Source organism: Rhamphochromis longiceps, linkage group LG15 (genome assembly GCF_057381845.1).
Source record: "Rhamphochromis longiceps isolate RC_006_pf linkage group LG15, R_longiceps_female_GT1.1, whole genome shotgun sequence".
Taxonomy (NCBI): Eukaryota; Metazoa; Chordata; class Actinopteri; order Cichliformes; family Cichlidae; genus Rhamphochromis; species Rhamphochromis longiceps.
The window spans coordinates 21880817-21897043 of NC_140571.1; the positions used below are offsets into that span (position 1 = coordinate 21880817).

General features: G+C 41.3%; 1 protein-coding gene, 1 long non-coding RNA gene and 1 pseudogene across 2 annotated transcripts in view; 1 reads left to right on the top strand and 2 right to left on the bottom strand.

Annotated features, from left to right (window-relative positions):
- Positions 1–6023: 6023 nt before the first annotated feature.
- LOC146652617 (uncharacterized) overlaps positions 6024–16227 on the top strand; it is a 51367-nt gene continuing 41163 nt past the window's right edge. Inside the window, exon 1 of the long non-coding RNA XR_014907551.1 lies at positions 6024–6078. This is a non-coding gene — a long non-coding RNA (uncharacterized LOC146652617). The remainder of the gene's footprint in view (positions 6079–16227) is intronic.
- Positions 9469–11054, bottom strand: LOC146652618 (uncharacterized). The gene is made up of 2 exons (XM_085382014.1): positions 11012–11054; positions 9469–10244 (listed from the first exon to the last, which is right to left on the bottom strand). Exons 1-2 carry the CDS (start codon positions 11052–11054, stop codon positions 9469–9471), a joined length of 819 nt encoding a protein of 272 aa, XP_085238140.1.
- Positions 12946–14834, bottom strand: LOC146652619 (uncharacterized; annotated as a pseudogene).

A 16227-nucleotide genomic window follows, 5' to 3' on the forward strand; every position in this document is an offset into this window, starting at 1 on the left:
TTTTTTTTCTTTTTTTTTTTTAATTGGGAAGCATAAATGAACATACCAGAAAACCCTGCACGAAGGAGCCATATTTGTTTTTTGTGTGTGCATAAGATGACGCTTTAGTATTATTACACATATGATAAGGATGTTAGCATGCAACACACAAACTCAAGTGGTGTTGCCAAGATAGTTGCTGACTGGCAAGAAACTTCTAGAAGAAATCTGGTGACAGTCCAAAGCACAAATTAGATATTCACTGAGATATTCAACATTTCTTTATCTCAGTCGGTGATCCCCACATGCTTCAAAGAGTCCATCATTGTTCCTGTCCCGAAGAAACCCCACCCTGCTTCTCTCAATGACTATCGCCCTGTAGCCCTCACCTCAGTAGTGATGAAGTGCTTTGAACGCCTGGTCAGAGACTTCATCATTTCTTCACTACCAGACACACTGGACCCACTACAGTTCGCTTACCGTCCAAATCGTTCCACAGACGATGCCATCTCTCATCTCCTCCACACATCACTCACTCACTTGGACACTAGAAGGGGGAATTATGTTAAAATGCTCTTCATAGACTACAGCTCTGCATTTAACACCATAATTCCCTCCACACTCACCACCAAGCTGGAGCATCTGGGACTCAGCTCATCTATGTGTCAGTGGATCTCCAACTTCCTAACTGGCAGACCACAGGCAGTAAGGATGGGCGGACATGTCTCAGCCTCCACCACTCTCAGCACTGGAGCCCCCCAGGGGTGTGTTCTGAGCCCCCTGCTGTACTCTTTGTACACATATGACTGTGTGGCCACTACCAGCTCCACCACCATCATCAAGTTTGCTGACGACACTGTCGTGGTGGGCCTGATCTCTGATAACAACGAGACGGCCTACCTGAAGGAGATTAGGAATCTGGAGAACTGGTGCCAGAGGAACAACCTCCTTCTAAACGTCAGTAAGACAAAGGAGCTGATAGTGGACTTCAGCACTAAGCAGGAGAGGAACTACCAGACCCCCGTCATCAACGAGTGCCCAGTGGAGAGAGTGGACAGCTTCAAATACCTCGGAGTTCACATCACGCAGGACCTGTCATGGTCCTGTCACATCAACACCGTGGTGAAAAAGGCCCGACAGCGTCTCTACCACCTCAGACGCTTGAGAGACTTCCAACTGCCCTCCAAGGTGCTCAGGAACTTTTACTCGTGCACCATAGAGAGCATCCTGGCGGGAAACATCTTAACCTGGTTCGGGAACAGCACCATGCAGGACAGACGAGCTCTACAGAGGGTTGTGCGGTCAGCTGAGCGCACCATCCGCTCCGAGCTCCCTGACCTGCACTCAATCTACAGCAGGCGGTGCTGGACCAAGGCCAGGAAGATGGTGAAGGACCTCAGCCATCCCAACAACAGACTGTTCTCTCTGTTGAGGTCAGGAAAGCGATTCCGCTCCCTGAAGACCAACACAGAGAGACTGAGGAGGAGCTTCTTCCCGCAGGCGATACGGTCTCTCAATCACACCACCACACAGTACTGACCCACACATGTGGTTCTTACACACACACTGGACTTTCTGGACTTTGGTTTTGCACAACACTGGTCACTATATTCTTCATTTCCGGTTAATACTTGTACAGCTGCTGTTATTGTGTATATATTTATTTATATTTAGATTTCTTCATACATTCTTATATAGTTCTATATTGTGTATTGTGTATTTTGTTGTACAGTTATTTTATTTTCAACTTTAATTTATATACACTCAACAAAAATATAAACGCAACACCTTTGTTACTGCTCCCATTCCCCATGGGATGGACGTAGAGACCTAAAATTCATTCCAGATACACAATATAACCATCCCTCCCAAACAGTGGTCACAAATCAGTCCAAATGTGTGGTAGTGGGCACATCTGCTATATTGAGATAATCCACCCCACCTCGCAGGTGTGCCACATCAGGATGCTGATCTGACATCATGAGTAGTGCACAGGTGTACCTCAGACTGCCCACAACAAAAGGCCACCCTGGAATGTGCAGTTTTTTGCGCTATTGGGGGTCTGGGGACCCAGAACCGGTCAGTATCTGGTGTGACCACCATTTGCCTCATGCAGTGCAACACATCGTCGCATGGAGTCTATCAGATTGTCAATTGTGGCCTGTGGAATGTTGGTCCACTCCACTTCAATGGCTGTGCGAGGTTGTTGGATATTCGTGGGAACTGGTACACGCTGTCGTATACGCCGGTCAAGCACATCCCGAATAATGCTCAATGGGTGACATGTCCGGTGAGTATGCTGGCCATGCAAGAACTGGGACATTCTCAGCTGCCATCTGCCCTGAACAATGTGAACCATGATTCATCCGTGAAGCGCACACCTCTCCAACGTGCCAGACGCCATCGAATGTGAGCATTTGCCCACACAAGTCTGCTACGGCGACGAGCTGGAGTCAGGTCAAGACCCCGATGAGGACGACGGGCATGCAGTTGAGCGTCCCTGAGACGGTTTCTGACAGTTTGTGCAGAAATTGTTTGGTTGTGCAAACCAATTGTTCCAGCAGCTGTCTGGGTGGCTGGTCTCAGACGATCTTGGAGGTGAACCTGCTGGATGTGGAGGTCCTGGGCTGGTGTGGTTACACGAGGTCTGCGGTTGTGAGGCCGGTTGGATGTGCTGCCATATTCTCTGAAACGCCTGTGGAGACGGCTTATGGTTGAGAAATGAACATTCAATGCACGGGCGACAGATCTGGTTGACATTCCTGCTGTCAGCATGCCAATTGCACGCTCCCTCATTGCTTGTGGCATCTGTGGCATTTTGCTGTGAGACAAAACTGCACATTCCAGGGTGGCCTTTTGTTGTGGGCAGTCTGAGGTACACCTGTGCACTACTCATGATGTCAGATCAGCATCCTGATGTGGCACACCTGTGAGGTGGGATGGATTATCTCAATATAGCAGATGTGCCCACTACCACACATTTGGACTGATTTGTGACCACTGTTTGGGAGGGATGGTTATATTGTGTATCTGGAATGAATTTTAGGTCTCTACGTCCATCCCATGGGGAATAGGAGCAAAAACAAAAGTGTTGCGTTTATATTTTTGTTCAGTGTATGAAGACGTGGATTCTCCTTTTCACATGTTAGCATGTTGTTTGGCCAGCTGTGGCTTACATTACCACAGCTGTGATAAAATTATCAGGAGTACTTCTATGTCTATGAGGGGAAAGCTTTCCTTGTTTACATATAATATAATAATGATACAGATAATGAAAGTCAGACAAAGTGGATCATGTCTTTTACAAAGTGCATAAATAAATCAAGCAGATTTTTTTTCGGTTGTGGTTTCTGAGTTGTGAAATGTCTGCAGCTCCGGAGTGGACTGTATTTGATTTGTCACATTGAAAGAGGGCCAGAAAATTACATAATCAGTGAAGCCAAACACATGTCTCTTTCCTAATATGGGCAATGTCTTTAGTAAAACTCAGCTGTAAGCATGTCTCCAGGCTCTGAATTGAAGGATTTTAGCACACAATGTTATGTGTTTTCAAACTCACAAAATCATATTTTACGTTCTTGAAGCAATAACCACGTGAAACTGAAGTTTAAATACTTTTCTTCCCTACATCCTGTGTGCAAGAGTCAATTATAGCATCATTTGGAGAGTTATATTTCATTTAGCATGTTATCGCATATCTGAAGGGGACCTAAAATAAAGCACAGTTCAGTCAGAGGGTCTCTTATTGATTGAAATCAACTTTTCCTGCTTTTAGGAGATAACTGAAAGTATACATGAAAGTGCCTTATCTTTTATAACCACAGGGTTTTTTTTATAATGGGTGTTTGTGTAAACTGTGTGTCACAGAAATAAAAGGCTGCTGTGGCGTGATGGTTCTTCGTAGTGGTCTGACACCGAGGGCAGAGGGGCTGCTCTGAGATCCTTCCCTTGCTAGCATGTGAAAAACCGGTTGAGCTGTTCGTCTTGTTTCATTAACGGGAATAAGTCTCTAAAGCAGCGGGGCCTGTGGAAGCGCAGACCCAACACTTTCCAGTAGCATAAGATTTTTTGCCAAGAAGTGCGACAGCAAAGAACTGATTGTCCAAATATAAGTTTCCTTACTTTTTCTATGAAGTTTATATGTTTGTAAAAATAAAGTAAACCATCTGCTCTAAACAGGTTTACATAGACTCAAGATTCCTTTTATCATTTTCTTGAAAATGTGTTTTTGGGGTGTTTTGCAAAACTAACTTTCCTCAGTCACACACTTTTTTCCTTCAGTTAAAAAACTTGTAGATCTGGCATATTGATCGATCACAGGTTTGATAGCTTATCTCTGGACAGTCAGCTTAAAGAAGAATTTGCAAAGTTCATTGTATTTATTTAAGATCATTTTTGACAGCCACAGCTGTGACACATCAATGATTTTTATAAGATATTTATCACAGACTGACAGAACTACGAGAAACACCTTTTAGTTATCGTCCCTTTTAGTCGTCTGAAAAGTTCATATAAAAGCAGAGGTTTCTCTGTTTTAAAGACACAGAACATTTTTAAGACACAATCACACAAGTAGATATTTCAAGAAGACAGTGTAAACAAACATTTAGGGGCTGTGGTTTCACATGTTGCTCCACCTATCATGCGTTAGAGTCACCTTCCAGTAAGTTTCCAGGTCACTTACCCAGTATATGTACTCAGACTGGAACCAGTATGTTTGAGACTCATACAACCAGAAAACTGTCTCCTCTGTTTATTGTGTGAATTCACACTATTGAGATCCTGTTTCTCTTTAAACTTTATTCTACCTTATTCTAGTTGCTCCGACCTTTGCTGGTTAACTACTCCCTCCGTTTTCAGCCGATTTCCACCATTTAAACTTGAATCTGTTCTGCTCCCTGTGCTAATGCCAGCTATATCTTTTGGTGGTCATACCTTTCATACTTTTTGAGATATTACAGTTTTTGCCCGTTGCTTGAACACTACAAACCCATGCTTAGACTAAAGTAACACAACTTGAAGCTTTTGTTACCATACCTCAAACACATGTACCCCTACCTTAAACAAAAGCGCTGCTTTGCACCCTAGTTGCAATTATGCAACACACTTACTCCTTTATGCAACACACATGGTCCTGCATGCTACACTCTATTTCATACATAAGACACTTTGTTCACAAAATGAAATTTCAGGGTGCCATTTGGAAAACACATGTACCCAAAATACAAAACACATCGGGTAATTGCAACCACTCAAATACACACCTGAAGGCACTTACTTGTAAAACTGAACACCAATTAGCCAACTACAAAAAGCCCTCAGTTTAGCCAATTCAAGAACTTTGCAAGCATGGATGGAGGGAGAGCAAGAGGAGGAGGAGGTCGAGGTCGAGGTCGAAGAGGCCATGCACGGACCCATATTTCTGATGATATAAGAGCAACTTTGGTGGACCATGTCATCAACCATGGCCTGACTATGAGGGAAGCTGGGCAGAGAGTCCACCCACATCTAAGCTGCTTCACAGTGGCATCTGTAATAAGAACATTCCGACTAGAAAACAGGTCTGTCTTCATCTCACTGCCTTCTACTCCACTCAGATGGTTTTTATAGCACTGTTCTACAGTATATACCATTACCATATCAAGTGTACAGGGTATTGCAGGGTGCTAAGGCTCCTTTTGCAGCCAAAGTGGTAGTTTCTGTGAAACATAGCATGATTACTTATATTGAAGTACAGTGGATGACACAGTACATACAGTAAAGTACTGTAAGAAAAATAAGCAAAGCGATGACAATATGTGGTTGTATTTCTCTAGACTGACTCGAAGACCTTCTGGGGGAGGACGCCAACGCCTGTTCACACAACAGCAGGAACTTGCCGTTGTGGACCTAGTGAGGGCAGACAATGCCATCCGTCTCCACCAGCTACGAAAGCAAATACTTGCAGACAGGCAAGTGTTCAACAGCATAAACCATGTGAGCATCACCACCATCAGACGCATCTTGGGAAAACACAGCATCACCATGAAGCAGCTCTACAGAGTCCCATTTGAGAGGAACAGTGACAGGGTCAAAGGACTTCGAGCTGAATATGTACGGGTAAGTGTAACTGTCCTTTAAATGTACAATACAGTATTGGTGAAATCCAGTAGCAGCTGAATATGTACCATATCAGTACCACATGGATCCATTCTGAGAGCTACACAGGTACCTGTGTGATGGGGTTCTGTATGTGTAGCACTGTAGTACAGTAATATGTTCTCTTGGCCATGGATGGAGTTGCACAGCCTCATGAATTCATTTTCATTGATGAAGCTGGATTCGACCTGTGCAAAACAAGACGACGGGGTTGTAATGTCATTGGTCAAAGGCAATTGTGCACGTCCCAGGGCAGCGCAGGGGAAATGTCACATTGTGTGCCGCCATAAGCCTTCGAGGGCTTCTGCATCATCATGCAAAACTAGGTCCATACAACAGCCAACATATACTCACATTTCTAGATGCTCTCCATAACATAGTTGTACAGAACAGACCAGATCAGCCCAGGTTTGTTTCCATCAGGCTGCTCTGGTCCAGGCCTGGTTCTCCAACCACAACCAACTTGAAGTGGTATACTTGCCCCTTACTCACCATTTTTAAACCCTATACAGGAATTTTTTTCGGCTTGGAGATGGCGTGTATATGACCGCCAACCACATGCCCGCATGCCTCTTCTGCAGGCAATGGAACAGGCCTGCGGCGACATTCAGGTGACAGCAATCCATGGATGGTTTCGACATGCAAGAGGATATTTTCCCCGGTGCCTAGCGAGAGAAGACATTGCTTGCGATGTCGATGAGGTCCTGTGGCCAGACGCCAACAGACGGCGGGATCCATGAGCCCACGTATGCACAATTGTCATGATTTTTTGTGTTTACAGTATGGTGTTTTTTCTATTACTGTATTATGGTGTTTTTTGTTTTTTTTGCTTTCTCTGAATTCATGGTAAATGGCCTGCATTTGTATAGCGCTTTACTCAGTCCCTAAAGACCCCAAAGTGCTTTACACTACATTCAGTCATTCACCCATTCTCATGGTACTGCAATGTACAATACTGAGTAGGCCTATTTGTTGTTTTGGTTGTTTGAAAATGTGTCTCCTGAAAATATGCCTTCTGAATAAACAATGAAAGACTGCAGTGTTTTATATAAAGTAGAATAGTGTGCTCCCCCTGATCTGTAAGTGTTTGCATATGATGCAAGTATGTGTCATTTTGTCAACAGTTACATTTTGACAAAGGAATGTTAGGTTTTGACAGCAGAGTTTAGGTTTTGAGAGTTTCAATTTGGCACAGATGTGAATGGTATATTTCCCAGTGTTGTGTCATGTGTACCCAGAGGTTGCCCTTTGTTACAAATTAAAGTCTACAAATCAATGACATCACACTGGCCTATGTTTATTCAGTCTATGATTACATGTCAGTGAGATCTTGGAGCTGCCAGCATGCAAAGCTGCAGCTTTAGAATTTAGGCTCTAATCCTTTTTTCCACCATTTTTTTTTATTTTTCTTCTTCCTTTGTTTCTCAGACATGTATGTTTTTTTTTTTTTTTTTTCTCCCATCATTTCCTCTTATTGTCCCTTTACATACTCTTTGCCTCGCTCCAGTCTACTGCCAGAGTTTCAGTATTTTATTCACTTAATAGCAGGACAGAATACCACGTGACTGTGGCCTTGTGTTATACCCTCTCTGCTGCAGTGATGCTGCAGACAAACACAAACATCGTGATCAGACATTTAAGAAAAGCCTCTTACAGATGAAGGTCTGTGTCTCTTGACCTAAACACATAATCAAGTTAAATCTAATTTATGTTCATCAGTGCCCCTCACACTGTAACTTAAAGTAATACATTTGTTACTGGTTAATTACAGAAGCACGTTTGTGAGCATAAAGATGTAAGCCTTGGACCATCGGGATGAAATGTGGTTGGGAAACTTAACAAGCATTGATAAAGCTTCATCAGTAGTTCGAACAATGCCTCAAAACCTTCGCTCACCACAGGTGGTTAGCAGACTGTGGTTGTACCATGCAGCCTAATAACATGCAGTAAATTGCAGGTTAAAGCAGTCTGCTTACACATTGTTAAACGAGGGAAGGGAACTAATGTGGCTGTCACATGACCCTTTTGTCCCATTTCATCCCAGCATTTGATTAAATTGCTGCTCACTACTTAAAACTGATCACATAAAACTATTTTTCTTCATCTTTTAATGATTACCAAAGTCTGTGAATCCCCAAATTGTTCAGTTGTTCTTTTTGCTCCCTATGAGGTCACTTTTACCATGTGACAAAAACAACACCCCACTGTACACACTTGAGCCACCAGCAACTTTATAAATCCCCAATAAAAAGCTGACAGGTTGCAATGATGTTCCAAATAACTTATTAAGAAAACAACTAAATACACAGAAAATATTATGAAAACTGGTTTATTTTATATCTCCTAGTTTGAAGTGAAGCAATAAAAACATGTATAAAACATCACAAACTGTAATATTATACAAATGCTTACGTCCTGCTGATGCAATGGAGACATCTTCCAGTGACAGTCTTCATCCGTGTGAGTGTGAGGAGGCTCCTAAACCCACCGACACAGAAGTGCATGTTCACAACTCCCTCTGTGCAGGTGGGGTCAGGGCCCTCCTCACCCTGGGTGAAGAGGGGTGGTGCTGTGGCCAGTCAGGTATGAAGTGCTGAGAGTGGATCTTTGGTCCTCTGTGCAGCTCTGTCCACTCTCAGCTGCCCTGCAAAGCAATAACACGAGAAAGACGTCATTTTAACACAAAACAGCATTTCCATTGTTGGTAGCTGCAGCATGTTGTTAAAATGCAATTTTAAACTCAACATATACACACAATAACTATAACTAAACTTAAACCTACAGTACTGTAGGACGATGATTTACACCAGCTATTGGAAGGATTTAGTCTTCAAGACAGTTTGTAGCCAATGTGAGGTGATAACTTACATAGCTGGAACACAGCACCACTCTCCAGTTTGTCATTTGGTCATCCATCCTTCTCATCGGGTTGGGGTAAGGCTGTCTTCTGGGTGGAGTATCTCTCTGTGTTAGCTCCGTCCTGGGCGTTGAGTGTCTGAAGTGCTGAATGCTGGGAGAGGACAAGTGTAAAGCACCTGAAGACAAAAAGACAAAGAGAAAAGCATGAATTCACAGATCACAGAGTTGTTCACTTTACTTTTCTTCTGTTATGTGTTTTTACCTTACCTCTGATCCCTGAGCCACAGGCTATACCTTATGTAAAAACAAGAGACTACAGTCAGTTCACGACATCATTTTAAACCTTTTCTACTTATTTGTGTTGACATTAAGTACGGACTTACCTTTGTCCTGCATGGTGAGCTAGAGCTTGAGAAAAAAATGTTAGTCATTTACAAACACTGCAAAGGCCAACTTAAACATTTAAAGCTTAAAAACAAGTTCTAACATAATCTAGTCAGAGTCGCTGTCATCAAGTGAAAGGTTAAAAGGCCTTTCCCAGAAGCGTCTGACACCAACAGAACCCGAGGATGTTGAAGGGCCATAAAACGTGTCATCACTTACCTTGCACCTCTTTGCACTTACCTCATCAGTGCAGGTGTCGTCTCCGCTTCTCTTTGCTGAGGAGGTGAGAGCTGAGGTTGAAGGAGAAGCTGAGAGAGTAGCGGAAGAAGGAGCAGGAGAGGAAGGAGCTGAGGGAGCAGGGGAGGAAGCAGCTAAGGGAGCAGGAGAGGAAGCAGCTGAGGGAGGAGCAGAGGAAGCAGGAGAAGCTAAAGGATCACCAACCGGGAAGAGTGGGGCGTTGGCCTGGCCGAAAGGCGGCATGGCGAATGGGGCAGCACCTGGAGCAATAGGATGTTGCCAATCGTGCCAAAACGGCTCTGGAGGGAGCTCCTGGATGAGAGGGGAATCAGCTCTCTCATCCATGGTGTCATACCCCGAGTCGTCACTAGGCCAATCGGCCCACTCTTCTGAGTTGTTCCAGTCAGAGGAATTGTCAGTGTCTTCACTCACCTCTTCGACGTCCTCAGGTATGTAGGGAGGGTACTCACCTTCCTCTTCACTGTCATCAGGATCCTGTGCTTCAGGAGAAGAGGGTGAGGATGGGAGAGGGATATACTCACCATACTCACCTTCACTGACACGCTCGGTATCAGAGTCATCCAGGATCCTGATGACCTCTGGAAGGCCTTCTTCTGCAGGACGCTCAACCACGTAGTCGAGACGACCTGTGAGGAAACAAGTTTAAAATAACATTAAGAATGTAATAAACATCAAGTGCTAAAGGAACAGAGCTACATCTGTTAGTTTGAGCAGACGATGAGAGAAAAGCATTTTAGGCTACATTTATGTCAGACTGAATGACACTTCTACTTGTTCATGCAAGCAAAAAACAGCTAAGTCAACTAAGTTCACATCATTAACTGCTATATAATAAGATATAGTAGTGGCATAACATAAGGATACCATTATTACTACTGTACTATGATTACTGTTTTCATATTCTTTTTTATATTCATTTATTTTTGTTATTTTTTATTATCATGTTTTGTAGCAGGGGAAAAGTTATAGTTTATTTCAATAAAGCCTTTGATCCAAGAAGAACAGGATGTTAGGAAGGGACCGGGATCTGGTGTGTTTACACCTGTGTGTTCTGACGTCATGACATGCTGAAGATGCTGTTACCACAGAGACTGATTTTGGGGCATTTTACAAATTTTAGTCCGTTAAGCTATTTTTAACCAAATCATTAAAAAAGTGTCAAATTTGAAGCCTTCAAATCAAAGTAACACCTTTTTTTTCAAATTCATACACCAGTCGTTAATAATTTCTACACCTCTCCCGGAAAATTTAAAGCATACAAACAATTTACGGGGAAAAATCTTGGAATAAGCATATTTTGATAACATTAAAACTTGATATTCACACTGGAACTTATTAAATTATTACAGTCATTTAGTAGCTCTTAAAATAACTGAAGAAATGTTAAAAGTACCTGCAGCGAAGTCCAGGGGGCTGTCGAGTCCACGACGAGCCATCTTCAGGCTTTGCTGTATGAAAAACAAGTACAAACAATCCAAAGATGAAGTACTTGTTGTGGCGAGCAAGTCAAATCCGCTTTCAGTAAATATTTTCCCGAAAACTTAACTTTCCACAGGCTGAGGTTGGAGCAGGTCAAAACAAGTCCAATAGCAAGTGTAAAGGGACGAATGGAACCTTGTGCAGCATTTATATACCCTCCGCAGGCCATGGTTACGGTTGCCAACATTTTTCTTTTAAAAGCTAACAATAACTTAGCGTTCTCGCTACTCACTATGCTGTTAAACAGCTATATGTTAGCAATGACAACATTTAACAATGCTAGCCGTGCTGATTAGCCTTAGGATTGCTTGAGGTTGTTTCCAGCTCTAGTGGTCATAAGCGAACTTAGTTCTGTGCCAGCTTTTAGCACGAAAATCAATCTTGTAAAGCTCACTATTAAACTGACAAAGCCTTAGAGCCTAGAAACTATGATACTTAAAACTGTGCTATGTTTGTCTCATAGCATATAGCAAGACACCATAACTGACCTTTGACCTCTTCTCAAGATTAGATAATGCTATATAGAGCTATTTTAACACTATGTTTCTTACTGCCATTGTTTGACAACATATAAGCATAAAGGAAATGATATATGGAGATTCTAAATATCAGGTTATTATGACTTTATTATAAACTTTACAGTAACAGTTCAGAACTATTAAGCAAGCTTAGTTTTGGAAAAATCCCATTTGTGATCAAAACTTTTTACTTCATATTTATTACTGGTTTAAATCTTACCTGTCCAGCCAAAGTTTTTCTGTTAGATTGGGGGAAACATCGTCCTCAGAAGCCTCACTTTCTTGTGGGGTCCTCAAGGAGTCCAATCTTGGTCCAGTTCTCTTTTCTATTTATATGCTCCCCATGGGTTCAATTTTTTGAAAAACATGGGATCTCATTCCATTGCTATGCAGACGACTCACAGATTTACCTGCCACTGAAACGTGAATCTGTGAGTCGTCTGAAGGGTTTGCTAGATTGTTTGGAGGATGTTGAGGATGGCATGGATGGCTTTTAACTTCCTTAACCTAAATGAACAGAAAACAGAGGTGATTGTGTTTGGTCCCTGTGACCGCTGTGACTTTGGCCCTTTAGGAATTCATAATAATAATAATAAAAACCTTTGCAAGGAACCTAGGAGTGTTTTTTTTTACTCTAATCTAATGTTTGATAAACAGATTAATGCTGCCTTTGCTGTAACTGCTCCTAAGCTCCCTTCACGTCAGGACTTCCCCAACATTGGACACTTTTAACTGACCATTCATCCTCCTCTTTCTCTCATTTTTTACATTCATCAGGTCCTCAGAGTACTCGTTCCATCTTCCCAACACACTCTTTTCACTGTTTAGCACATTTCCATCTTTATCCATCTTACTCCACAAATAGTCTTTTCCTTCGGGGCCGACAAACTGACAACTTTCAACATAATCCATTTGATTTCCAGCTTCAAACTCGTGATAATGACGGACACTGTCTTCACCCTGAAACCGCATTCATGAAATCTTCCTTCAAGATTACAACTACTTGATTTACAGTGGAGTGAAAAAGTCTTTGGCTTCTTCCTTATTTCCTTTTTTTGTATGTTTTTCACATGTGAAAGTTTCAGATTAATAAACAAATTTAAATATGAGGCTATTTAAAAAAAACAAACATCAATCATCCAAACAATTTATTCAAAAAATGGAATTTTGAAACAAGTGAGCTGTAAATACAAAATTGCAGTTGCACTAAAACACATTTTTGCATTGTCCAACTTTCTTATCTCTCGTCTGCTCTCACAGTGAGTCACACACATTTGTATTTACAGAGCACACTTTGACAAGTAGTCTAAACTCTGGGTGAAGTGTGTGATCACACCGAGTCCCAGCTGGTTTGAGGAGCAGACTGAGTCTCTGCAGGGTTTAAACTGGGTCCCTGGAAAACAGACACAGTCCAGTTATATCTGGATGAAAACTGTCTCTGTGAAGGCAGTTTTGTTTTTGTTAACACTCCCTCAGAGAGGGACAGCTGGTTCATGTTTATTTAATCCCATTATCCAAAGACACTTCTACATCATCATCCACAGTTATGGGTCAGTTTTAATTTAATATTGGATTATTGAGATTTGTGCTTACTGTGGTTTCATCCATCTGAGTTTTGTTCCCTAAAATGAGAGAAGAAAGTCAATTTCAGTTTCGTTTTAAAATTCAAAATCATTCAATCTTAAATGTACCTTTATGTCTTGTCCTTATATTGACTGTTGCAGCAGTTATTAAAAGCGCTGCTAATCCCACAGAGACAACAATGAACCTCAAAGAAACAAAAAATCTGTCAAACACAAAAAATGTGATTATTAAAATTATTTGGTTGCAGTTTTCTGTTCTGTGTAAATTCCTTTCTTTTAAAAATGTAACAGCATTTTATTAATAAATGTGCAAATTTCTGTGATATGATTTGTATTTAAAAGTATTTATATACAAAGTTAAAGTGAGTTTTCATTTGCATATCATTTCAAAAGCTCAAATAAATTTAAAATAAACAGATATTTATGCAACCAGCTTAATCTTCAGTCCTGCTTTTGAAGGACTCTTCATTGTTGGGGTTGTTTCTGATTTTGTGCTTATTTCAGTTTTTCTGGCTGGATTCTTTGTTGTTTTTGTGTCACCTGAATAAATGAAAAAGTAAAAGCACAAAAGTTTTTCATGTTTCTCATCTGATGTAAACATGAGAAACAATATTCTACTTTCACACTTGAAATATTTAAGTAAATGTTTGATGTGATTTTACTTATATTAACAGCTGATCCTGATCTCACCTGTTTCCTCACCTGATGGCTGAGGGTCGAAAGTAAACAGCTGCACTCTTCTTGTGTTAGTATCAGTCACTTCACATTTCAATATTTTATGACGTGATGAGTATAAATAATTATTCTTCAGAACAGACACAGTGGCAGCGCAGTGAGTCTGTGAAGTCACTATTTCTTTGTTCTCTTTGTCCACATCTCGACCTGTAAGCAGCCACTTCACTGTGTGATGACACTGTTAATATGTCAGCACAGAGCAGCTTAACGTCACCGTATCAGTGTCCTTATGTTCAGTCACTGGTGAACATAATGTAACAAAGTGAGACAAACAGAGCGGAAATTAGTCAAGTTATCTTAATCAGTTTCAGTATGATTATTGAACATTTTATGTCCTGAAAAGATTTGAACTGAAAATATTTTGATGTAAATACTCACAGGTAATAACAGAGAGATCAACCAAAGACTGATGAACCAGAGTATGTGTAGATTGTATTTTGTCTAATTTGTATTGTCGACAATAATAACAACCAACATCCCCGACTGTGAGCTTCTTTATGAGCAGAGAACAGTTCACTGTAACTGTCCAAGTGTGATCAGCTCTACGTAGTCCCATCACAGTTATTCTGCTCATCTATCACATTCACACAAGGCAGAGTGACGTCATCTCCAACTTTCATAAACATGGAGGCTTCAGTTACAGATACTGTTGAGAAGATTGAAGAGAAATATGATAGACATTAGAATACAGCACTTTTTACAGTCAGAGTGAAGATATTTTAGACACAAGTTCATAAACAGAGCATGCTCAGCTCTCTTATTTACTGTAAAGGTTGTTGACTGTAATAATATGAACAATATTTAGTTTGACTGCTATTTAAATGTTTCCTGTCTTCTTACCTGCGATCTGAATCATGAGCATCAGACATGAAAACATTTGAATCCATCTGAATTCATCCATCGTGCTTCTCTGTCTCACTTCTTTCTTGTTCTTGATCTCGACTGTCACACCCTCTGAACTGTTGACTCTGTAAGACTGTTTGTACTTCCTGTCATCAGTGAGATGTCACTTCCTCATCACAGCTTTAGGGATCCAGTTGTTATTTTTGCTGATGATAATGTTTCATAGGTTGAGTATGTCAGCTTTTCATGTGTCTGAAATTCATGATTTTTATAAACATAATTTATTGTAATGAGAAATCACATTCAGCAGGTGCACTTTGTGTCTATTCCCACAGAGCATTTGTGACAGACTGACAGTGATTTAAATACTGATTGTTAGGATGAATTGAAGATGATTAACTGATAAACAGAATCCAGTCAAGCTATTTGGTGATTGGACTCTGATGGCCTTCACGGCTGATTGGATTCCAGCTGATGAAAGAATTTAGGCAGGACCCCCCACAGTCCAGACATGGTGGTGGTTAAGATGGAGAATTGGATGGAGCGCTGAGTAACATGTCTGGAAGGGAGATTGAAAGATGAGCAGGGAGATTTAAAGTACATGAAGTGGAGGCTGATTGTCTTGAAGAAGGCCGGGAGAAAGACGATTGGACTTGACCAGTGATGTCAGCAATCAGCTGGACAGTGTTCGAAAGTGGAAGTGATGAAAAGCTCTGGCCACTAAACACCCAGGAAGTAGACAGAAGTGTGATTATAAGTCTTCCTCATTGTACTCGTGAAGGCTGAACTTAAGCTTCATGTGTTTCACTCCCTGAAAATAAACAGACGACTGAGGAAGTTGAATGTGTGAAGTTTAAGATAAATGTTTCTATTAATGCAGCTTCTCTTTCTTTAAAATGTAAGAAAATGAAAGCACATAACAAGGTTCTGTTGAAGGGTCAAACACCTCCGCCACCACAGTTGGACTTTTGATGTCTAATAGATCATTTGATTACACAGCTGCAGCTACAGAACATAAAGCAGGTCTGAGACGCTCCTCTTCCTCATTGTTGAACTGAAGACGTTTCTGAGAACTGAAAGTGTTTTGGTGAGAGTGTGGCTACAACAGCAGCAGAGCTCATGAGGTTTGACTTTATAATAACAGACAGTTAAACATCAGAAACACAAACTATTATCACAATTGTTGAACGCTGACAGTATGAAATCGGTTTAAGGGTTTAGAGAGTTTGTGTTCAGTCTTTCACAGTTGTGTGAGGAGAGCAGGAAGGAGGCAGGACAGACTCAGACTATCTGTTGGTGTTTTATTGATATATTTAAAACAGAAATTGTGACCAAGCAAGCAGAAGATGTGTACCAGGGTTGTGAAGCAAAGGTTTCTGCAAAGGACACATCTGTGCATCCTTGATTGTAACTCCTGCAGCAAGTCTCCTCTCCTCTCTTTCCTCTGAGTT